We start from the raw sequence: 24,304 nt of genomic DNA, 5'->3' as shown, positions 1-24,304 counted from the left end.
AGAAGAAAGATCCTAGAAAACATGTAGTTGGAGACAAGGCGAGACTTACGTATGTTTTACGTAGGTTTCGCTTTGTCTCTTTCCACCTGTGTTTCTAGGTATCTTTCTTCTCTTCTTTTTTTTTATTCAAATTTTCAACGGTAGTCCCTAATTAGTCGTAAAGACTGCGTCCCTTATTGGTCGTAATGTACGACTTATTTACGACCACTAGTATCTGATTGGTCGTAAAAAAAAAGTAGTCTCTCATTGGTCGTTATTAGTCTTGGTCCCCCATTGGTCGTAAACTTACGACTTATTTACGACTGCTCGTCTCTCATTGGTCGTACATTTACAACGAATTTACGACTAACAGCAAAACTCTATATATAGGCAGACCTCGCGAAGCCATTTAGTTGCTCATTACCCTCTCTCTAACAACGACCTCCCATCTCTCTCTAGGTTTTTTTTTTTTTTATATTTAGGTGTTAGTTAGTTTAGGTTTGGAATTAGTTTAGGTTTGGAATTAGTTTAGGATGAAATTATATTAGGATGGAGTTAGATTATGATCAAATTAGAATAGGTTTAGATTATTTTTATATGATAAATTTGAATTGTTTATAACCATGTATTTTTTATGTTTGTTTTTTCAGATTGACGATATTGCTATGGCTAGCGGTAGACAGAGAATTAGGAACCTTACGCCTAGAAACTCTTACGCGAGTAACTTTCTTCCACAGTCGGATCCATCGGCTTCTACTTCCGGCACTGCATCCGGCCAAGAGAATGTGCCTGATAGCCAATATGCTGATCCGTATGTGCCTCCACAGGCATATGACCCTGAAGCTTACTATCCGCGGTCCGATAACCCTGCTCAATTCTTTCCCCAGTACGATGAGCCTCCACAGCAGCCTCGGAATGAGCAGCATCATCCTCCACACCATCCTCAGCAGCAGTACACCGTACCCGAAGCTGCTCCGGCTCCTGCATTTGTTCATCCAGATTTGATGGTGCCACCGAATGCATCATATGCAAGATATACAGTGGAAGACCTTCTCCAGATGCCGGGACGAGAAGGTTTACGAATCATCAACCCAGATCGACCACCCAACACTTACTGGTAATTTTTAATTTATTAAAGTTTTAATTGCATTTAAATATACTAATTATACAATTGCTCTAAATATATGTATTCTTTCAAATTTTGTAGGTTTTCGACGGACAATTGTGTTGGTCAGAGCGTTGGAGATATCATCAGGACAAACTTCCGGGAAGCGCATCCGAACTGGTCTCTTACACCTGACCATGTTCGGAGGACTTGGTTCAAGTGCTTCGCGGTTAGTTTTAAGTATCATTTTTTATTGTTTATTTTTAAAATAATTATTTATTTAATTTTTTTTTTATTGTAGCAAAAATGGAATTGGTCCATTGCTGTCAACGAAAAGGTGAAGGAAGAGTTCTACAAAAAGGGGATGGCTCGCCTAAAGAACATTGTTGGTGATTGGAAGGAGAAGTGGAGGGTTTTGGGGGACGACGCAAAAGAAGCATACCTCAGCAATGACATTTGGAAGGGCTTGAAGGCTTATTGGAATTTGCCGAAGTCAGTTCAGAGGTCTCTCACTTGCTTTACGGCTCGGTAGACCCGCGATGATAATGGTAACCTGCCAGTACCTCATACTTCCGGACAGATTCCACACGCTAGGAGGGCACTACAAATTGTAAGTCTTCGATCTTTCTTAATTTTTATTAAATATATATTAATTGACTATTTATTTAAGAGAAAAAGACAAAAATAGCACTAAATCAAGTTTTTGATCCCAAACTAGCACTCAAGGTCAAAAGTCACAAAAATAGCACTTAATGTTTTATCAAAAGTCACAAACTTAGGGTTTAGAGTTAAAGGGTGGGGTTTAGGATTTAGGGTTTAGGGTTTAGAGTTTAGGGTTTAGGGTTTAGGGTTTAGGGTTTAAAGTTTAGGGTTTAGGGTTTAGGGTTTAGAGTTTAGGGTTTAGAGTTTAGGGTTTAGGGTTTAGGGTTTAGGGTTTAGAGTTTAGGGTTTAGGGTTTAGAGTTTAGGGTTTAGGGTTTAGAGTTTAGGGTTTAGAATTTAGAGTTGAGAAATGAGGTTTTGGGGATAAGATTTCAAATTTTGAAAAATAAAAAAATTAAAATTTTCAAAAGATAAAATGCTATTTTGGTCATTTTAGTTTTTGAGTGCTATTTTTGTGATATAAACTTAGAAATGTGCTATTTTGGAGATTTGCCCTTTTAATTCGTGAGTTTAATTTAATTTAATTTTTTTTTTATACAGGCTGCCCAAGAAGGACCATCATCTCTGGCCCGAATTTACAAGACGACACACCAGCATTCTGATGGCACCTTCTCGCATCCTCGAGCAGATATGCTCTACAACACTGTTGAGGCTCGCATCCAGGAGGTCCAGACTCAGTTGTCGCAACAAAATCCGGAAGGTCCGCCGGTCCGCCGGTCCAGCTGTCCACCGTCGAACAAGACAAAACTTTTGAGCAGGTTAAAAATTTGATCTCTTAAATATAGATGTTTATTTACATTTTTTATTCTTTAAGTTAGTTTTACATATGTACTAATTAAATATCTATTTATTAATTGAAGGTTGCCCCGAAGAAAATGGTACGTATTATCGGGATCGGGTCTGTCAACGATGTCCCGAGGGCAAGAGCTCAACACGCTGCAAGAATGAAAGAAGAATCTTCTTTCCGTAAGGATTTGACTGCGTCCAAAGAAGTCATAGCTGATCACAGGGACAAATTTGCATTTATGGCAAATATGTTCGATTTGATGAAAGAGACAACCCCAAACATCAACCCGGTTTTTGCCTCTAGGTGGCAGTCTCTACGTCCGAGCTTTGTCCCCGAGCCCACTCCGGCATAGCAGGCAGATTTAGAGCGACGTGCGGATGAGCATAGCTCCGACCTCTTCGACGAAATAAACTTTAACACTTAGTTTTTTCGGTTTTAATTAATTAGTATTATGAATGTTTTATATTATGGATACTATTATGTTTCTGAATGTTAGATATTTTCTTTTAATTTTATCAAATTTTAAAAATTAAAATCAAAATAAATTTAAATATTTGATTTTAATTAATATATTAAATTTGTAATCAAATACAAAATTCTAAAATAAATAAATAAAAGGCTTAATTTACAACCAATGAACATCTAACGTCGATGTAAAGTAGTCGTTATATTTCGACAAATAAACATCGACATAGAAGCAAATTGGTCGTAAGTTTACGACCTATATATATCTAATTTGCGAGAAGTAAATGTGCGTCACATGTACGACTAATACTTTTACGTTGAACTTACGATCAATTTACTTAGTCGTACATTTACGTCTGTTTTACGATAAAGTCTTTAGTCGTAACTTTACGACCAATGTGCCTCGAATAATTATTTACAACCAGCTTCTAACGACCAATCATTTTTCGAAGCATTTTGGTCGTAAAGCCTATATTACGACCAATAGGCTACTAATACTGTAGTCGTTAAGGTCATGTTTTCTTGTAATGTCTTTAGATTTTATTATCTTTTCCTATATTTTATTAATTCTTCATATATTTTTTTTTGATAAACTCGTTTGAAATTATTTTTAATTGTATATCTTTTGTTAATTAATTTAATAAAGTTTCATATGTATGGATCCTATAACTTTTACTGATGAATTACATTAAATACTTATGAAAAATCACCATGTATTTTTTTTTATTATGAATGACCTTATCCTAAAAAAAAATTGTAGATTAAAAATATCTTTAGGTTTATTTCAAAAAAACTATTTGAATAGATTAATGAAGTTGTTTATAATTTTCTAAAAAATGTTGTTCCAGAAAATAATATAGCAGTGTTATTATAGTTTTAACTGTTGATAAGTAAATAACTATATTTTCACAAAAAAAGAGTAAATAACTATATTAATTTATTTGATTGATAAACGGCAGTTTAAAAATATATAGATAAATGGGCTAGTTAACAATATGTTTCTTACACAATTGAAATATTTTTATCTTCATTTATCTATAATAAAACTCTTTATTCTTATTGTAATCAAAAACTGAATTTGCTCAGTAAAAAAAAGACCAAAATAAACCATTATTTTTTTAAAAAAACTTGTGTAATTGAGTATTAACGCATACTATTTTTAAGCTGATACCTATATAACTAAGATTATTTTAACTATCTATTTTATTTTGATGTATATGTTATTTGTATAACTTGACAAAATTTATGATATAATTTTTATCAATATTTTTATGTTTATTTTTGAGAGACATAGCTTATTGGACATTTTCAATAATTTACAACTTCAACTTTTATATAGTATATGTTATTTGTGAATATTGTCAATAACATATAACCTAAAATTTGAAACTACGTATTTTAAACCTATATAGCTATAATTGTTTGAAAGTATTGCATTTTTATATTTTTGTAAAATATTATAAACATTAAGTTATTTTAATATAATGTTTTACTTTTGTTAACTTACTTTTACAAAAATCAGTTTAAGATTAAGTACTTGTATTTAATGTTAAAATTTTGTAAGTTTAAATATTTATATTGATTTATATTTTATTTTGAAATAAACATTTTTGGTAATATTGACTTTTTAGAAATAGCCAAAGAAATAATTATTTCAGAATCAAGCATTTTAAATTTTATATTAAATTTCGAAAATATTATATATATTAAGTTAATTTTTATTTAATTTTAATTTTGTTAAATTATCTTACTGATATTGATTTCTATTTTATTATTTGAAAGTACTTCAATTTTTATTTAATAATTATCTTTGTTAGTTATTTTTATGTTAAATTTAAAAAATCAGTTTAAGATTAAGTAACTTATATATAATATTTTTATTTTTTTAAGTTGAACTTTTTATATTGATACTATATATTATTTGTGAATATTTCCAATAGCATATAACCCAAAAATTAAAATTACATGTTTTAATTTTTATAGTTATAATTTTTTGAAAGTCTTGCATTTTTTTTTAATTTTCGAAAATTAATTATACATTCAGTTAACTTATATATATAATCTTTTTACTTTTGTTAGATTTTCTTATTTGATATTGATTTATATTTTATTTTAAAGTAAACAAAATTTTGGAAATATTGACTTTTTTGAAAGTATTAAACGAAAATAATGATTTGTCATATTATGATTAGTTGTTTTAAATCCTATATGTTTTAAATCATATTATTGAATATTTTCAATAGCATATAACCTAAATTTTAAAAATCATGTGTCTTAAATTTATATAGTTCTTCATATTATGATTAGTTGTTTTAAATCCTATGTGTTTTATATCATATTATTGAATATTTTCAATAGTATATAACATAAACTTTAAAAATCATGTGTCTTAAATTTATATATTTCTTATTGTTAAAATATCTTGCATTTTAACTTAATTATTATATTTATAAGATATTTTATTTAACTTCCAAAAATATATTATATATTAAGTTAAATTATATATAATTCTTTGAATTTTGTAAGTTTGTCTTATTTAAATTGATTTCTATTCTGTTATGAAATAAACAGTTTTTGGAAACATTGACATAATTAAAAATAGCAAATTAAAGATCTGATGTGTCAAAACACGACTGGAGATTTTAAAGATCTGATGCCTCAATTTTTATATAGTATAGATATTTTTATATAGTATAGATTCTAGGGTATTTCCCTTTTGTTTTCTTTTTTGTTTTCATGTGGCTATCATTCGTCTGATTTATTTAATTGTCTTTTGCGTTTCCCGTATGGCTTTACAATATTAAAAAATGCCTTCTCGTCTTTATCTATGCCGTCTTTCTGCGAAGACATGCTTGTGATTGTTTTTAACTAATATTTGTGTTGTATAATCCATTAACGTTCCCGTGAGTTAGCTGGAAAATTACCGTTCAGCCCTTCTGTGACTGTCCCATAATCGGCTTCTATTTCTTTCTTTTTTTTTGTTCAAACTGCTTCTATTTCTATATATCATTTCTTGTTCTTGGTTTGAAAGATGTCCTGATCCAGCCAAAAACTTGATAACAGATGCAAATTATTTAAGAAAAAGTTCAATAGAATACAATAGATATATTTTTTTTATAACAGGGATCCTAAAAATTTTATATGTCCAAAGACTAATCCCACAAAGCATTGCATCTGGGTACACAACTAATCCATCAATGTGGCACGGCTATCAGCTATGTGGCCAAGGTGAATCGAACCCTCTCTGAACATGCAATAAAAATTTTATATGTTTTGTTGACGCAGATCCTGAAACTTGACATGCGACTGTAACTTGCGACTTGTGATTATATGTTGTTTGTTTTGTTGATGAATGTATCCGTGACCTGTGACAAAATTTAATTTTAACCGTTAATTTTTTCAATGATTTAAAATAGTGACTTGCGATATCACAAATCATTTTTTCGATATTCTTTCCCTTACTCTAGATCAAGTATACTTAACTCTGGAATTCTTTCTAGATCGATATTTCACCGAAAAAGTGCACTTTATTAATACGAGTAACTAAATCACTTCTCTTAAATCATTCTAGATATATCACAAACCAGAATGTTTCGGAAAAATCTTTTTATCTTGTTGGAAATCTTTGGATATTCAAAAAAAAAAAATTAGGGCTTACAACCTAAAACCAATTGGTGATAAGTGGAGTGGTCCATCTATCTTATATATTACTAAAGATCCCTTTCAACTACCGATGTGGGACCTTTGTCCCTAATACGCCCCCTCGAGATGATGGCTCTTTAAGCGTCAATCTTGGAATGTTTGGGCAAGGATCGAGGGCCAACTTTGGGCGGGGTCGATGTGGATCGGGTTGGACTGCGTGGATCGAGCTCTGATACCATGTTAAGCTAAATGGGCTTCCAACCTAAAACCAATTGGTGATAAGTAGAGTGGTTCATTTATCTTATATATTACTAAAGATCCCTTACGACTACTGATGTGGGAACTTTGTCCCTAATACTTACTCCATGCCATTATCAGGACTTTGTCTGAATGGACATTCTAATTTGATAGCATTTGTGGAATAAATGTTATTGATTTGGGACCAGTTACATTTGTTTTTTTTTGCGTTATTAGAAGAACAAGAGAAATAAGTCTATCTTTTGCCCTCTTTGGTTTCAAAATTTCTAAACTGCATCAGTGGCTTTCTTCTGTTTACATATATTACTTATGTTTTTGCAATTTTTATGCAGTGGTTTGAAGTTTTTGGTGTCTAATGTTGGATAAGCTTCAAAATTGTTACTTAGGAAACAAGTTATTCAAAAAGGAAATTTGAATAACTAAAGCCTAATAGGTTTAGGATTAAGTTAAGATTCCTAGATCATATTGTAATAGGATAAAGCTAAGTTTTCTATTGCATATATAAATAGATCCAATGTAAGAGAGATCTTAAAACAGTTAAGAGAAGAAAGATTAATAAAACAAAGCAACTGTTTTATTATACAAAGAGACTTACACAAACACATACGTTTTTTCTGTTTGACTTTATTTGGTATCAGAGCAACTAGGTGAGTTAAAGAATCCAAAGTCAAGACACAGCTACAATGGGTGACGTTAAAATTCCGACGAAATCAAACGTTCCATCCACTATTGTTTGTCCGATGCTGTCTTCATCAAATTATACTGTATGGGTGAAGAGGATGAAAGTATTGCTAAAGGTTCATAAAGTTTGGGAGACAATCGATCCTGGATCAACCAATGAAGAGAAGAACGATCTCGCAACAGCACTTTTGTTTCAGTCAGTACCTGAAAGTTTCATTCTACAGGCTGGAGAAGATGACTCCCCTAAAGAAATTTGGGAAGCTATTGCATCCAGAAACGTTGGAGCTGAACGCGTAAAAGAAGCACGCCTGCAAACTCTAATGAACGATTTTGAACGCTTAAGAATGCAAGATTCTGAATCTGTTGATAGCTTCTCCGGGAAGTTAACTGAGATCGCCGCAAAGTCAGCCGCACTAGGTCAAGTATTTGACCAACCTAAACTTGTGAAGAAGTTCTTGAATTGCTTACCAAGATCAAAGTTTATTCACATGACAGCATCTATTGAGCAAATTCTTGACTTAAATAAGACAAGTTATGAAGATATAGTTGGTAGACTTAAAGCTTTCGAAGAAAGGATTCAAGATGAAGTTACACATGAGCCTCAAAACAATCTCCTCTACGCAAGTTCTGAAGGAAAAGCAGGAAACAGAGGGAGAGGCAGAGGTCGTGGACAAGGAAACAGAGGAAGAGGCAGAGGAAGAAGTAACACACACGAAAAAGGAAAAGATAAGCGAGATTACTCGCAGATCGTGTGTTTTAGTTGCAAAAGGAAAGGTCACTTTGCGTCTGTATGTCCTGAGAAGAAACAAGATGATCACGAGCTCAACAAAGCCGATACAGAGGAAGCTGATGCTGCTTTATATCTTCATGAAACTGTCTTCCTTAATGAAGAAAATGTGATGCCAAAGAAGTACGAAGCCAACAAGAAAGAAGAAGGGGTTTGGTACTTAGATAATGGTGCTAGTAATCACATGACAGGAGAGGTCTCGTACTTTGCGGAGCTGAATCAAAACATCAAAGGAAAGGTTAAGTTTGGCGATGGATCATATGTAGATATTAATGGGAAGGGTACAATTTTGTTTGAAGCAAAGACAGGAGAACAAAAGCTTCTAAATGATATCTACTATATTCCAGAGTTAAAGAGCAATATACTCAGTCTAGGGCAAGCCACCGAGCAAGGTTGCGACGTCAGAATGAAAGACAATTATCTGACGTTAAGAGATCCTAATGGGAAGTTACTGATAAAAGTCTTAAGAGCTCCTAACCGATTATATAAAATCTCTCTTAAGATAGGCAAGCCGGCCTGTTTTCTTGCAAAAGTTGATGAAGAAGCTTGGAGATGGCACGCAAGGCTTGGGCATATTAGCTTCAGAACCATAAGATCAATGGCTACACAAGATATGGTTCGTGGACTTCCAGAAATTCAAGAAGAAAAAGAGATTTGTGAGTCTTTCTTGGTCGGAAAGCAAACCCGACATATGTTTCCAAAGGCAACGACTTACAGATCATCACATGCTTTGGAGCTCCTACATGCTGATCTTTGTGGTCCTATCTCACCATCAACACCTTCACTTAACAAATATATTTTTGTTATAATCGATGACTGTACCAGATACATGTGGTCGATCTTGTTAAAGGATAAAAGTGAGGCGTTTGAGAAGTTTAAAGAATTTAAGAAACTTGTTGAGAAGGACGTTAACAAAGAGATTCAGACACTTCGAACGGACAGAGGTGGAGAGTTCACATCAAGAGAGTTTCAGGATTTCTGTAATAAAAGTGGCATTAAACGTCATCTTACCGCTCCATACACACCACAGCAGAACGGTGTGGTTGAAAGGAGGAATCGCACATTAATGGAGATGTCTCGTAGTCTTCTAAAAGCTATGAACGTTCCAAATTATATGTGGGGTGAGGCTGTACGTCACGCTACTTATCTGATCAACCGTGTTCCTACAAGGGCACTAAAGAATCAGACACCATATGAGAGTCTAAAGAAAAGAAAGCCGAGCATCGGTCACCTAAAGGTATTTGGTTGCATTGCTCACGCAAAGATAGACGCTACTCTCGTGAGAAAACTTGACGATAGATCACAGACCCTAGTTCATCTCGGAACTGAACCAGGATCCAAGGCTTATAGACTGTATAATCCTACAACAAGACGTGTAGTTGTAAGCCGCGACGTGATCTTTAACGAGAAGGCTTGCTGGAAGTGGAAGGGAGATGAAAAAGAAAAGACTCACGAGCCTGGTATGTTCCAACTATCGTGGGGAACAACAATGGATGTTGGTCATGGTCCTTTCAGCATCACACCGCAGCAAGAAGAAGTTACTGAAGTGGCTACGGATGGAGTTGCAGACACAAGTAATTCAGCAACTATAGATGATCATGATCAAGTAGAAGTAAACGCAGGGTCCGAAGAAACAGAGATCCCTGAACCTAGAAGATCAACACGGCTAACTTCTCGTCCAAGCTATCTAGATGATTATCTTCTTATGGCTAATCTAGAGTGTGAGATGCTCCTTCTATCACTCTGCGATGAACCTCGAAGCTACCAAGAAGCTAGAAAAAACAAGCGATGGAGAGTAGCATGCTCAGATGAGATTGAGTCAATTAACAAGAATGAAACATGGGTTTTGATTGATAAGCCACCTGGAGTAAAAGTTATTGGTCTTCGTTGGGTCTTTAAGATTAAACGTGATGCAGATGGCAAGATAATCAAGTTCAAAGCAAGATTAGTAGCTAAGGGATATGTTCAAGAACTTGGTATTGACTTCGATGAGGTGTTTGCCCCTGTAGCACGCATAGAGACAATCAGACTTCTGATCGGTTTAGCAGCTGCAAGAGGATGGGAAATTCACCATTTAGATGTCAAAACAGCTTTTCTTCATGGAGAGCTCAACGAAGATGTATATGTATCACAACCCGAAGGGTTTGAGAAAAAGGATGAAGAGCACAAAGTCTACAAACTCTCTAAAGCATTATATGGCCTACGACAAGCTCCAAGGGCGTGGAATACAAAACTAGATCAGATTTTAAAAGGTTTGAACTTCAAGAAGTGTTCTAAAGAAAGTTCAGTCTATCGTAAAGAAGAAGAAAAGCAGCTCCTGATTGTGGCCATCTACGTAGACGATTTATTCATCACAGGAAACTCACTAAGCTCGATCATGGAGTTTAAAACTTCAATGTCAAAGAAGTTTGAGATGTCAGATCTTGGAAAGTTAAACTATTACCTCGGCATTGAAGTAAGACAAGGCGCAGATGGAATAGAAATCAAACAAGAAGCATACGCACGGCGTATACTAGAAGAAGCAAGGATGGACGTCTGTAACTCAACAGAAATACCTATGGAATTTGGTTTGAAGCTGTCCAAAGCAACAGAGGAGGCCGAGTTCGATGCAACAGTCTATAGAAGAAGGATCGGAAGTTTAAGGTATCTCATGCATACGAGACCGGATCTTGCATTTTCTGTTGGCATACTCAGCAGATACATGCACTCTCCTCGTGTATCGCATGGAAACGCGCTGAAGCAAGTGTTAAAATACCTACAAGGAACTATGGGGTATGGTCTAAAGTTCAAGAAAGATGGACCACAAATCCTCACCGGCTTTAGCGACAGTAGTCATAACACAGATCCTGATGATGGCAAGAGCACCACCGGACACTTGTTCTGTTTCGGATCAACTCCTATAACGTGGTGTTCTCAAAAGCAAGAAACTGTGGCTCTCTCGTCCTGTGAAGCCGAGTTTATGGCTGCAACTGAAGCAGCGAAACAAGCCATCTGGCTTCAAGACTTGATGAGCGAGATTACAGGGAAGAAGGTCGCAAAAACACTGATCCGAGTGGACAACAAGTCTGCTATTGCCTTAACCAAGAATCCAGTCTTTCACCGACGAAGCAAACACATTCATAAGAAGTATCACTTTATACGAGAATGTGTTGAAAGAGGTCTGATTGACGTTGAATATGTTCCTGGAAAAGATCAACTTGCGGACATATTGACTAAAGCTTTAGCGAAGATCCAGTTCAAGGAAATGAGGGTTCGAATTCAAGTTCTCAATTTAAGCAAAGAAGATATGAAGCTTAAGAGGGAGAATGTTGGATAAGCTTCAAAATTGTTACTTAGGAAACAAGTTATTCAAAAAGGAAATTTGAATAACTAAAGCCTAATAGGTTTAGGATTAAGTTAAGATTCCTAGATCATATTGTAATAGGATAAAGCTAAGTTTTCTATTGCATATATAAATAGATCCAATGTAAGAGAGATCTTAAAACAGTTAAGAGAAGAAAAATTAATAAAACAAAGCAACTGTTTTATTATACAAAGAGACTTACACAAACACATACGTTTTTTCTGATTGACTTTATCTAATTGGCTTGTTATACCTGTGCTTGACTCTCAGTAAATGTTTGTTTACTCAATTATCTCTTTACTTTTTTTGTCGTTTCAATGTGCTTCTCTGTTTTACAAATTGCACCTGGAGACATCTAAAACATTTTTTAAACGCCAGTTCAGTTAACGACATGGTTTATGGCAGTAAGCTAGTAACTGCTAACTTCTTGGAGTCAATCCCAGCTGGAGTCAAGAAGCTGAACAGAAAGTTGGAGAAGAAAAAAGAAGAGCGAGATGTGACCAAGTCTCACGAAGAGCTAGTGGAGATGAAAGAGACACTTGCGATTTTCCAAGAGACAATGAAAAGAGATTGTTGTGGAACACAAAGAAACCTTCAAGACATGCTCCCAAAACAAAAGAAACCCTCATGCTGATTACAAAAATGTGATTTGAGAATGGTTGAAGTATATGCTACTTTGTGGTCCAAACATAGACATGTCCTCCAGCTGTGGAACCAGCAAGCATCCCAACATTAAGAGGATGGCAGTGGAGTCTGCTTATAACATCTTTCACAAGAGGGCTCTGCAGCTTCTTCACTGTTCGCTTTAGTTTTGTAGAGATCACATCAATTCCTTTTGTCTGATTGACGCCAATTCCTTTTGCCACATTGCCGACAAAGATATTTGAATCATCCCAACCCCATACCCCCCTGAAACAAAGACAAATGAAAGTTAACACAAGATGCTGAAGAGATGCAAAAAGAGAACTTATTATCAGTACTCCAAGATGCTGAAGCATACCTGAAACTGGAGATCTTACGAACAGTGTTATTACAGTGATAGATCATGGAAGTATCCTCAAAGTTAGCCCCACTTAGAACACCAACATAGTTGTCACGGCTACAAGGAAAACAAAACCTCAGAGATGTATAATGAAACAGGCCGAGGGGAAAAAACAAAACAAGATATACCTTGTAGTTGCAAGTGAGAGACCAGAAGGTGAGAAGTAAGCAGAGTACACAGCCTTGGCATGATCTACAGTCGCCAGTGCTTTTGGTTTCTTGGCTCCCATGGTCCTCAAGTCCCAAAGGCAAGCAGTACGATCTTGAGAGCTTGTAGCCATGAGATGCGGGTTTCGCGGGTTGAAGTCAACAGTGTGTATCCTGTATTTATGTAACTCCCAGTTGAAAACTGACTTCCCTGCTCGGAGATCCCATACATTGAACATCCCTTCTCCTCCACCAAAGTACAAGCTTTGCTCATCGTTTGGTCTCTGAGAGAGGGAATGTATAGGCTCGTACTCGTCCCGCGAATAAACCAGATCAAAAAGGATCAAATGCTACTATGGACCATTTGGGGTCCAAAAAATCTCATTTAGACCCGTCCTTTTTTCTTTTCATTTTGTATTTAAATTTAAATAGAAATTTAAGTAAAATAACTAAAAAACCTAAAGACTTAAACATATTTACTTAACCATGCCATTATTATCCGATCCAGAATCCGACCCACCCGAAACCCGACCCAACTAACCTAAATCTTCTTCTTCTTCTTCCCCCTTTCTTCTCCATCGATAGTTTTTATTTTTTAAAATAAAATCAAAAAAAAATTTCAATTATCCGCTAATTTTCTCTTTCTTATACCAAATCGATCAACCCATAATCATATTCAATCAATTATAACTTACCCAGAATCAAATTTCATCTTTTACGTACTAGATTCAAAATAAAAAAAACGCAGAGTATTACTAGTATAACTAGTACAACTCAAATTAGTACAACTAGTATAACTAAAACAAGTATAACTAGTACAAATAGATTGAGTATAACTAATATAACTGGTACAAATACAATGCATATAACTAGTACAACTTTGCAATTAATATGATGATATTTGGTTTTTGTTGTCAGTGCTATAGAAGATGATAATGCAGAATCAATAAAAATATTGGTATAATCCTCCTGCTTATATGTGTCAAAATATGTTAATAATTTTTTTTCGATAATATTTAATTTGGATAATGACTTTGTTTTACTAGTTATACTAGTGTACTATTTAGGAAAAAAATGTATCTTCATTCTTTATGTTCTAGTAGCAAAAGAAGGCGGCTGCAAAGCTTAGGGGTGGACGTTCGGGTACCCATTCGGATTCAGTTCGTATCTATTTGGATTTTGTGTTTTCGGGTTTAAAGATTCTGTCTCCGTTTAAATTATTCAAATAAATTTTAAATTCATATATAATTTAAATTTCTCAAAATCTATAAATAAAAATAATATATAACATAAAATTTTGAATAATGTATGCTAAAATACCTATACTTAACCTAAAAATTAGTTTAGCTTGAAAATTTGGATGGAGAATCAATCAATAGACATTTTAAGTATTTTGGTGTTTTGAGTTAGCTATTTTAGATATTTATTTTTGACTATTTGTATATATTTTTAAATATTTTAGACAATTTCAAAATATCTTATACATTTTAGATATTTTTTTGGATATTATATCTAAAAATAGCTAACATATTCAGGTACATAATTCTAATTTGGATATATTCGGGTATCTATAATATTTCAGTTTGGATCGGGTTCGGTTATGGTTCTTTAGATACCAAAATTTTGAACCCGTTCGGATATTTAACTAATTTCGGTTCGGGTACGGTACTACTTTTTGGATCGTATTTGGTTCGGTTATTCGGGTTCTCGGATTTTTTGCCCAACCCTAGCAAAGCCAGAAAAAGTTATAGTAGGTTCAGGCCCGTCTTTGGGCAAGTGCAAGTGGTGCTTATGCATGTAGACCCGCCCGTAATAAACAAATGAACATATAATATAAATGTATTTAAAATGTTTAACTTATTCTCAACTTCAATTAAATTAATTTTCATGTTTTTACTAAAATAATTTATCAAGTTATTTTATTATTTATTTTAAAAATCGTAAAACTTATTTAATTATTAAAATTTCTATAGAAGATTATTATTTTGCTTTCTTTCAACTATAGTTTTAGTTTTATTAAAATAATTTATCAACTATGATTTTCTATAGACATTACACATATTTGGAGAATATTTTAATGTTATCAATAGTAATATACCTCCATCAAGAAAATGGCATCACTTAATTATGAGATGTATAATTTCCTTTATTGATTGTTTCTAGCATATGAAAATGCTAGAAAAGAGAATGATGTAGAACCAATAAGACATACTGGTCTAATCTCTTCTGCTTGCATGTGTCAAATATATGAATAGTATATTTTTAATAATATTTGATTTGGAATTGATACGTTTATAAGTTATACTAGTTGTATGATTTTCGGAAAAAAAATCATCTTTATTTTTTTAGTTTCGAGGTGAAAAAGCTAGATGCGGAGCCAGAAAATTCTTCAACCATTGCTCTAAAGACACGAATCACCGGAAAGAAGAAAAAGATTGGGTTTGATGTATGATTTTTGTTTTTTTTGCAAATAATTGTTTTAATCGTGATGTATTAATACAATTGTTATCGACAATTGTACAATTTTAATTTGTTTATCAAGATAATAATAGCTATTAGAAAGAAAAAAAATTGCAACAAATAATACAAATAATCGGTAAAAATATTAATTAAGAATTACTTACCAAAATAAATCATTTTAATCAAATATTTTTTTTAAATTGCATTTAATTAGTAAATGATATAAATCAGCAGTTGTAAATGATTCATATTTTTGAATAACTTCTTAAAATTGATACTAATTTTGTGTAAAATGAAATGATGCAAATAATTTATATTTTTACATATTTAAATGGGATGATATATTTAAGTTACAACATGATGCATATTTAAAATAATACTAAATAAAATAACAAGTAGTTGTACCAGTTTTCTAGTTGTACCGACTGTAGATAGTTGTACTAGTTTTTGAGTTGTACCAGTTTGTGCATAGTTGTACTTTGGCAGTGAAATCATAAAATATTAGTTGTACCACATAATAAATACATTTACCTCAGTTGTATCACTTATTTATGTTTACAAGTCTTTGCCCGGTTACAATGAAATCATCAATTTTGTAAAACTACATTTCATGTATGTTTTCCAAAAATTATGTGGACAAATAAGTTAACAAACATTAAAAGTATAAGGTAAATCATGTAAACTTATGGAATTGTGTAATAGTTTTTATATTTTTTTTTAAAACTTCAAATTAAATTAAGAGAAACTTTATGAGTACATACCAACTGGGATATATGATTGTTTTTCTCATATGAAATACCAAATTGGTTTTGTTAATTTCTGAAACGTCGAAGTTGTACTAGTTATACTAGTAATACTCGTCTAATATATAATAAAAGTTATATACATATATATATATATTGTTTATATGTCTAGTTATAAGGGTTGTCCCAATATTTTCACATCATAGCTTTATAAAATATGTTCGATGTTTGATTATCATAAAAATATGGCTAATATAGTTAATAACCTTAAAAGTATACAATACATAATATAAAATTAAATTTGTAATGCAATAATTTAACAAAGAATTGAAAAATCTTAAATGAATTAGATGACATTTTTGTCATCATATACCAATTAGAATTTTTTTTTTTTTCATGTGTAAATTATAACATTTGTATACTAATTATATAATTTTTTAAAATGTTTAGTTTTACGAGTTATACTAGTTTTACCAACTCGAATGAGAGAATGAGATAACGAAGATTGTGTGGATGTGAGTGGCTGAGATTAAAGAAAGAGAAGGAGGGAGAATTAGATATGTATGAAGTTGTATGACCAAGATTAAAACATAGATGTGACGATCCAATGGCTCATATTACTCTTTTATTAATGGCAAAATCGTCATTTCCCTTTAATTGGTCCATGTAGATTATTTTTGGATGCTCTAGATTTTTTTTTGACCATTTGGTCTATAAGAGATTTTTGTCCGATCAAAAACCATCTTTTCAACATCCATCAACCTGATTAGACCATCGTAGCTGCTGGTAATAACCTGACATGAATAAAAAAAAAAAAAAAAAAAAAAAGATGTGAACTTTCTTCTTTTTTCTTTTTTCTTTTTTCTTTTTTCTCTCCGACCAAAGTTTCAAGATAAAGACTTTATTATACCTTTGAGAAAGAGTTTTGTTGAAAGACAAGAGATGTAACTGAATAAGTGTGAGGCTTGAAGAGAGATACACCACCATCCTCTTCCTCGTTCTGACAATCAAGATTCCAAAAGCCAACGTTCCCATCCTTGTCTCCTGCAGCAACCAGCTTAACACCCTCGCAAGGTAAGAACTTTACAACCAGAACTCTCTCAGGCACAACACGTTTTACATCATGTGGTTCTAAACACAAGGATCCAAGATCAAAACTATCATCATCATTCTCGGTAACCGTTGAAGTTTCTCCGTTGGGTTTTCTGGTAATACCGGAAAGAGTATCAACGAACTGAGAATGGGAGCCATCTCCATCATCTAGAGGAAGAGGAGCTAATACACGAAGAGATACGTATTGGGGAAAAGGGAGACCTTTCGGACACTCTGAAACACCGTGGGGTAAGCCATCGGAATCTGGGGTTAAGCCTCTGGTGCGTAGAGACTGTCGTTTTACAATGGGGGCTTCGGATTCCTTCTTCTTCTGCTGCTGCTTCTTGAGTGATTTAGGGTGGTCTCGGGAGCGTTTGGTTGAGGCGGAGAGGAGAGAAGCTTTGGCGTGGACGTTGAGAGAAGCCATCATCTCATCGTTCCGTCTAATGTTCTCCAGTCTTTTGCGTTCGTACTCTGTCGCCATTGAAACTTCAAAGAATGTGTGTGTCTTGAGAGAGGGAAAGTTTGTCTTGCTTCACACTAACACTGTAATAAGGACTAGAAAAGCTTAAACGGTCGCAGATGAGCGGGAAAGAGTCACTTTTGCCGCCCAAAAAAGAAGTAACGCACTCATCTATAGACTATTATTATGTTTTGTTTTGTTTTGTTTTGTTTTATCCTCTAGATCGTTCAAGTAGGTTTTGCTACGTTATTGTATGTTAAGATCTATAAACAAGATAGGATTAGAGTCAATGTATTCAACAATGGAGAAGGTACAATCAAAACTTCCCTCATGGTCCTCTGTTATTATAAACTGCACAAAACAAAAACACAAGAATTGTATAACTCAAACATCTCAATTAAATCAACATTCAAAATCATCCATCAGTCCATCGATTTTCCTAAGTGAAAAAAAAAAAAAAAAAGAAGAAGAAGAATCTTTCAGGCCTCTCATACTGGTTTCAATCCTTAGTTTGACGCATTTTCTTCCTAGAGTTTTGCGTTGAATCATCTGACTTTTCTCCGTCCTGGATGTTCCATATAAAAACATTTAAAGAATTTGGTTAGGACTCATCTGAAGAAGTCAAAGAACCAAACCTGGGATGGCGTTTCTGGATCATCATCAATTCCGAGCTTTCCTTTATTCCCTGCTTCTCCTACATTTTATGATATTGCAAGAACTTTTGGTTAAGACTCACCATAAGAACACATTCGTCATTTTTCTCGAAATGTCAAAAAAAGAAAACCTGAGATGGTGGGGTCTCTAGATCATAGCCATCTTCATCATAATCAACATCATCGCGTCCAGGGCTTTCTCCTTTCATTATTCTCTCCAAACGAGCGTGCCTCTGAAGTAAGAGCCACATCATCAAAAACAATCATCATGCTTAATATACTATAATACCTCACGTTTCAAATCCGATGCATATATAATGATAAAAGCAAACAACTTTACCCTTCATGAGACATGTGCTCGCATTGTTCTCTCATTCGGACAAGTCATGAAAGGACAGTATCTGCATTCGTAACCCGATTGGCATTTAATCATACAGCCTAGAATATAGTGCTCGTCCTCCTCTTCCGATGGCTCATCATCATCAACATCAGCTATAAGAGCAACTCAAGCCAAGGTTGTGTCACTTACCTTTGCTAACTTCTGAAAACATTTCTCATCGAGTAGAGAGTAACACAAAGAGATAAGAAAGCAAGCAAACCTGGGGATTCATCACCTTCCTCAGAAACTTCCTCTTCGGATTCTTCTGACTCCTCAGGATCAGAATCAGCCTAGAAGCGATATTTTAAAAAAAAAAATTAAGAAGGGGTACGTATTGAAAGCGTATATCGAGCATATAAAAATAATATTTCGATGCTTTTATGAAGCTTTGTATGCATCAGAAATACATAGTCCAGGTTTAGTTTTGTGTAAGGAATGTTCCCAAGTCTTATTGTCTTCTCTTTTCTTGGAAATTTTCTGTTTTGCCACTTCTTCAACATGCTATATATAAGAGATAGTAATGTAATATGTCAGCTTGTTTCTTAACTCTTATGTAACATCTGATTCAAAGTGATGCAAGCACAGAAAAGCTACATGCATGTGCATGTAATATTGCTCTTGTGTAATTGTAGATCATGGTGGGGAAAGACACTGGCCGTCCACGTGGTTTTGGGTTTATTGCATGCAGTTATCGCCGAGGAGCTGATGAGGGAGTTAGGTGATAGGGTGATATCGGTGAACAAGGCTGAGCCCAAGGGTGGGGGAGATGATGTTGATGTAGACCATCTTCATTACAGGGGAGGCTATCCATCCCGAGGAAAGGGAAGCCATGGAGGAGGAGCTGCTTTAGATGAGTGCATTTAAGTGTGGACGCCATGGTCCCTCAACTAGTTGAAAAGTTCCATGGACACCGAGATGCTATAGAGATTGGTGAGCTGGAGCGTGACCGCTACATGGATATAGCTACAGAGACCGCTTTGAGGGTGGAGACAAGTATGAAACTGGTGATCTTTATCCAGTTGAGAGGTTTGTAATTTGTAGCTCTATTATTGGTTTCCAACATGTATATTATAGTTTAAGAAAGTCCTGATCTTTTGATGCATTAATCAGTCTAGGTTTACGCCGTTTGGTGAGTGATAGAGGTATGGGATACCTGAACACCATCATCATCTTGAGGATAATTATGGCAAGAGAGATAGAGGCTTTGACAGAGACACATACACAAGGGGTGCAAGTGATTGGTATGTATCTATGGGACCGTTAAGTGATGAGGGAAGAGCCTATAGGAGCAGACTGGGTCCTTATGACCGTCCTAGCCGAGCTTAAGGCATGTCTTCTTCATATGAATGTTGGTAGTTTGTTTGGTGAAGGGATATCCATGCTTCTGCTTTTGGATTTAGGGATATATCAGACTTGTTTCCTCTCAGATAAGTCATCACATAAGCTTCCTGAACAGTCTCTTTAACTCTAAACATAACACTTGAAACAGAGCATAGATCAGAAGCTCACTCTCAGCTTAAACCCTGAAGTTAAAAACTCGAGATTCACCATGAAAATTAACAGAAAGGAGGAGTCTTTTCATTACAATGGAACTTCTAAAGACTTGTTTCCTCTCAGATAGGAGAAGTCATCACATAAGCTTTCTGAGCAGTCTCTTTAACTCTAAACCAACGTACCAAAACTGATAGATTCAGAACAATTGAAACAGAGCATAGGTCAGAAGCTCACTCTCAGCTTAAACCCAACACAGAAAGGATGAAACTTTGCATTACAATGAAACTACTAAAAACACAAACAGACAAAGAAACACGACACAAATCTCAAGTTATGTTCTTGTTTTTTTCCTCTCTTACTTGCGAAGTTGTCCGATGTAGAAATCCTCGATCATGTCGAAAACACGAGTCGCGTGTTGCGGTCCGAAAAACCCATCAGTAGAATCATCACCAGCGTGATCTAGAATGGCGTCACCACCAGGATGCTCTTCCACATAAGAAGTAACGTCGTAGACTTTGTCTTTGATTATGATCCAACAATCGTCTCTTTTGTTATGCTCTGCGACTTCACTCTTGCTGTAGCTTTTAGGAATTAAATCTACAGGATATCGCTTCGTCTCTTGATGGTCGTTTGATCTTCTTCGCTTCGCTTGGATCGAGAACAATGCTGAAAGTAGAAAACCCAGAAGCAATCCAATCACAGCTATCATCTTCTTCTTCTTCTTCTCAACTCGAATAAACAGATTGGGTTTCGACAGAGGAGATGCAATTGGGTTCACAGCTGGAGAGAGTGGTGGGATTAGATCCAGCTAAGGACGAGGGCAGAAAAGTCATTGTCTAATGTTCTTTCCCTCATTATAATAAAGCTTGTCTGTTGAAGCTCAGAGCAGCTCCGTCGGGAGTTCTAGCAATGGGTTTCAAAAAATTAAAGGCCCAAAAATAAATGAAAAATAGAAAGAAAGAAGAGAACCGGTAATTAACTTGGCATTTTTAGGATTTGTTGGAACCCCTATGTGGCTACTTCTAATTGGACCGATTCTACAACTCTTTCTCCTTCTTCGGGGTTTCCGTCGAAACCCATATTTTCTTTTCTTTCTTCCTTTTTCCTCCGTCTATGGCGATTCTCTGGCGATCTCTGGAAGGATGAAACTCCGGCGAATGATCGGTCATCTTCTTCTTCTCATTTTGCAAGGATAAAAGCTCTCTTCGTCCTCTCGTTGCCCGTCTCGACGGATCTTCACCGAACGGTCTTCTTCTTCTTCTCACCGTTGAAGACGAAACCGTTAGATTCGATCATGGATTTGGATAGATCGAAAACCAAATCTCCGAAGGAACTCACAACGATCTGGTACGATGTTTACTTCACCCCTCTGTCCTCTAAAGCGTCTTTGATGTCTTTCAGATTTGCTGATGGTTTTATTTTGGCAGTATCACTTGGGACGAGGGCATATTGGGATCACTATGAAAGCTTCTCACTTCATCGTTTGGTCATTCAACGAGCAGCCGATTGGTAATAACAATATCATCAGCTTTGTTTATTGTCCAAATGAATCTTTGACTTGTTTTTCTTCTCTTAAATTTTTTTCTTATGTTTGATGATGTATCAATTGCAGCCATTACTTTGTTATTCCATTGTGGAGAGGAAATGGTTACATGCGTATTGTGTCTGCTCAAGGTTTGTTAATATTATTTGATCTCATAGTTAAATTACAAACTAGTGATTAGCATTGGTTACTGATATTAGCTTTGGGCGAGATGGTTATTAATATTAGCAATTGGAACTGAATTGAGTTGTGTAGTAATTTAGTGATATTCGCTTTGGTCAAATGAGCTTTTAATGTTAATTTCGTTGTTTGTTGTGCAAGGATGGGTGATGTGCATTCATTACCAAAAACACTCTCTCTCAGAAACGGATGCAACATCAACAAAGCATTCATTACAGAGCACACTCTTCCATTTCACAGTTGACAAGAGGTAAGTAGACTTTAGTATTGCTTTAGTTAGTTGAATGTGTGTTAGATATTGATTAGGTATGAAATTAAATTGACATTAGTATTGCTTTTGTTAGTTGCTTTGCGTTGATGTGATATGTATTTAATTGTATATGCTTTGCTTTGGTGTAGTATTACGTGGTTGTTTTAGTTGTAGGTAAAGACATTGATTGCCATTAACATAAATCTGAAACTTCAACAACCAAAAACTTCCATTAAGACAAACTTTAAAAGCTTTAAAACTTTCCTTTAAATTGTGAACAAAACACACCATTTCTCAATAGCTTTTTCTTTCTCTTTTGTTCTTTCATTCTCCTTTAGACAAGTTTATGGATCCATATAGTGAAAACTGTAGCTTTCAAAACCTTTTAAACAGTCAACAACCTAACACCCAACACCCTTATGTACACCCTGTTGGTAACACGTTCTCTGCATCAGATGCCTCTGTCTTCGGTTCACAATGGACTGAAGATGGCAACGACAGTGCAGAGGCTGAGGCTGTGTCCGAAGCCAAAGGGAGACGTAAATGGTCACCAACAGAAGATGGTGTGCTCATAAGTGCTTGGTTAAACACTTCCAAAGACCCAATTGTAGGAAATGAGCAGAAAGCAATCTCGTTTTGGAAACGGATTGCAGCTTATTGTGGTGAGAGTCCTAAGCTGGCTGGTTTGCCAAAGAGGGAGCGAACGCAGTGTAAACAGAGGTGGGGGAAGATTAATGAGGGAGTGTGCAAGTTTGTTGGCAGTTATCATGCTGCAACGAAGCAGAGATCGAGTGGACAGAGTGAGGATGACGTTCTGAAGATGGCGCATGAGATTTTCTACAATGATTACAAGGTTAAATTCACACTGGAGCATGCATGGTTGGAGCTTCGCCATGATCAAAATGGCGTGGAGCTTCTTCTGATAAAGTCCAGTCTAAAAAAAGGAAGTTAGATGGTGAATCTGCTCAGTCATCAATCCATGTTGGTGAGGATAAAGCTCGGCCTGTTGGTGTAAAAGCTTCAAAGGCCAAAGGAAAAAGGTCAGTAAGCAAGCAAGCGAATGTGGAAGAGGAAGTGAAGGAGAGGGTGGAGTTTCACAGCATGTGGGAGATAAGGCAAAAAGACTTTGCTTTGCAGGATAAGCTTAAGGATAAAAAATTGCTTGACAGCCTCATTGCCAAGACAGAGCCACTGAATGAACTAGAAATAGCTTTGAAAAATAAGCTTATTAAGGAAATGTTTGCTCTTTAGTTTAATTCAGATCTTTGTGTCTTTGTCTCTAAGTTTGTTTCTCTGAACTTGAAATAGCTTTGTGTCTTTGTTTGTTGAATTTGGTTCTTTCTGTATGAATTTGGTTCTCACTTCCGTTCTGACCGAATTTGTTACACATGATATCTATGTCAAATTAACCCTTGCTTTTGCTTATTCAATTTTCTTACTTTTGTAGAGTACATGTGACTCATGTTGCTGCTTGTTTCTTGTTTTTTTCTGTCACATGGTGCTGATACAGGTATGTGAAATAATTGACATTAAGACTTTCTTGTTGTTCTGTGTATAAATGCATTTAATTCAGTCACGTGTTCTTGCAGGTGAAGCGAGAAGACCCTGTTAGTCAAGTTGTGTTTCCATGTGACAGAAGAAGGCAAGAAGAAACAGTTGGCTGGCCATGTGAAAAAGAAGACAAACGCCTGTTTCCATGTGAGAGAAGAAGCCAAGCAGAAACAGCTGTGTCTCCATGTGACAAACGCCAGTTCGCAACTTGTGTTTCATAGTTTTTCTTTATAAAGGTTGCCATTACGCTTCCAATACCAAAACAGCTGTGTCTGTCTTTATATACCTCTCGTTGCAAAATTCTTTGTCATTTCTCTTCCAATACCAAAATTTACAAACCGTTTGCTTTACCATTTCTCTGCCATTTGCTTTACCATTTTTTTTTCTTTTGGGCTTATCATTTCTCTTGGTTGCTTAATTACGGTTGCTTTTTATCATTTTCTCTAATGGCTTCTTCTTCCGATAATTTTGAAGCCTTTATGGATGAAAGATTTGATCAAATTTTTGATCAACAATTTGAAAACCTTCTCATTCGTAATGAAGATCGCCAAGAAGCACCAACGTCCAAAAAGAAACGAGCCTACATAGAAAGACAACGA

General features: G+C 35.0%; 3 protein-coding genes across 3 annotated transcripts; all 3 read right to left on the bottom strand.

Moving 5' to 3' along the window:
- Positions 1-12,232: 12,232 nt before the first annotated feature.
- Positions 12,233-13,231, bottom strand: LOC106429100 (DNA damage-binding protein 2). The gene is made up of 3 exons (XM_048770109.1): positions 12,880-13,231; positions 12,710-12,808; positions 12,233-12,618 (listed from the first exon to the last, which is right to left on the bottom strand). Exons 1-3 carry the CDS (start codon positions 13,134-13,136, stop codon positions 12,381-12,383), a joined length of 594 nt encoding a protein of 197 aa, XP_048626066.1. The 5' UTR covers positions 13,137-13,231; the 3' UTR covers positions 12,233-12,380.
- A 3,555-nt stretch (positions 13,232-16,786) lies between these two features.
- Positions 16,787-20,027, bottom strand: LOC125592491 (WD repeat-containing protein 76-like). The gene is made up of 2 exons (XM_048767690.1): positions 17,011-20,027; positions 16,787-16,894 (listed from the first exon to the last, which is right to left on the bottom strand). Exons 1-2 carry the CDS (start codon positions 17,674-17,676, stop codon positions 16,787-16,789), a joined length of 774 nt encoding a protein of 257 aa, XP_048623647.1. The 5' UTR covers positions 17,677-20,027.
- Positions 20,028-20,243: 216 nt separating this feature from the next.
- Positions 20,244-21,052, bottom strand: LOC106429087 (cytochrome B5-like protein). The gene has a single exon (XM_013869831.3). It carries the CDS (start codon positions 20,888-20,890, stop codon positions 20,537-20,539), a length of 354 nt encoding a protein of 117 aa, XP_013725285.1. The 5' UTR covers positions 20,891-21,052; the 3' UTR covers positions 20,244-20,536.
- Between the last annotated feature and the right edge of the window lie 3,252 nt (positions 21,053-24,304).

This window comes from Brassica napus, chromosome C9 (genome assembly GCF_020379485.1).
Source record: "Brassica napus cultivar Da-Ae chromosome C9, Da-Ae, whole genome shotgun sequence".
Taxonomy (NCBI): Eukaryota; Viridiplantae; Streptophyta; class Magnoliopsida; order Brassicales; family Brassicaceae; genus Brassica; species Brassica napus.
This window is presented reverse-complemented; position numbering and strand designations above follow the sequence as displayed.

What these genes read in the sequence shown, in the direction of transcription:
- LOC106429100 (XM_048770109.1), bottom strand. Translation starts at nt 13,136, where the DNA reads ATGTTCAATGTATGGGATCTCCGAGCAGGGAAGTCAGTTTTCAACTGG. An exon ending in CTCTCACTTGCAACTACAAG is followed by an intron (nt 12,809 to 12,879) that starts GTATATCTTGTT and finishes TTTTCCTTGTAG; the next exon opens with CCGTGACAACTATGTTGGTG. An exon ending in CGTAAGATCTCCAGTTTCAG is followed by an intron (nt 12,619 to 12,709) that starts GTATGCTTCAGC and finishes TCTTTGTTTCAG; the next exon opens with GGGGGTATGGGGTTGGGATG.
- LOC125592491 (XM_048767690.1), bottom strand. Translation starts at nt 17,676, where the DNA reads ATGGCGACAGAGTACGAACGCAAAAGACTGGAGAACATTAGACGGAAC. An exon ending in AACAAAACTCTTTCTCAAAG is followed by an intron (nt 16,895 to 17,010) that starts GTATAATAAAGT and finishes TATTCATGTCAG; the next exon opens with GTTATTACCAGCAGCTACGA.
- LOC106429087 (XM_013869831.3), bottom strand. Translation starts at nt 20,890, where the DNA reads ATGATAGCTGTGATTGGATTGCTTCTGGGTTTTCTACTTTCAGCATTG.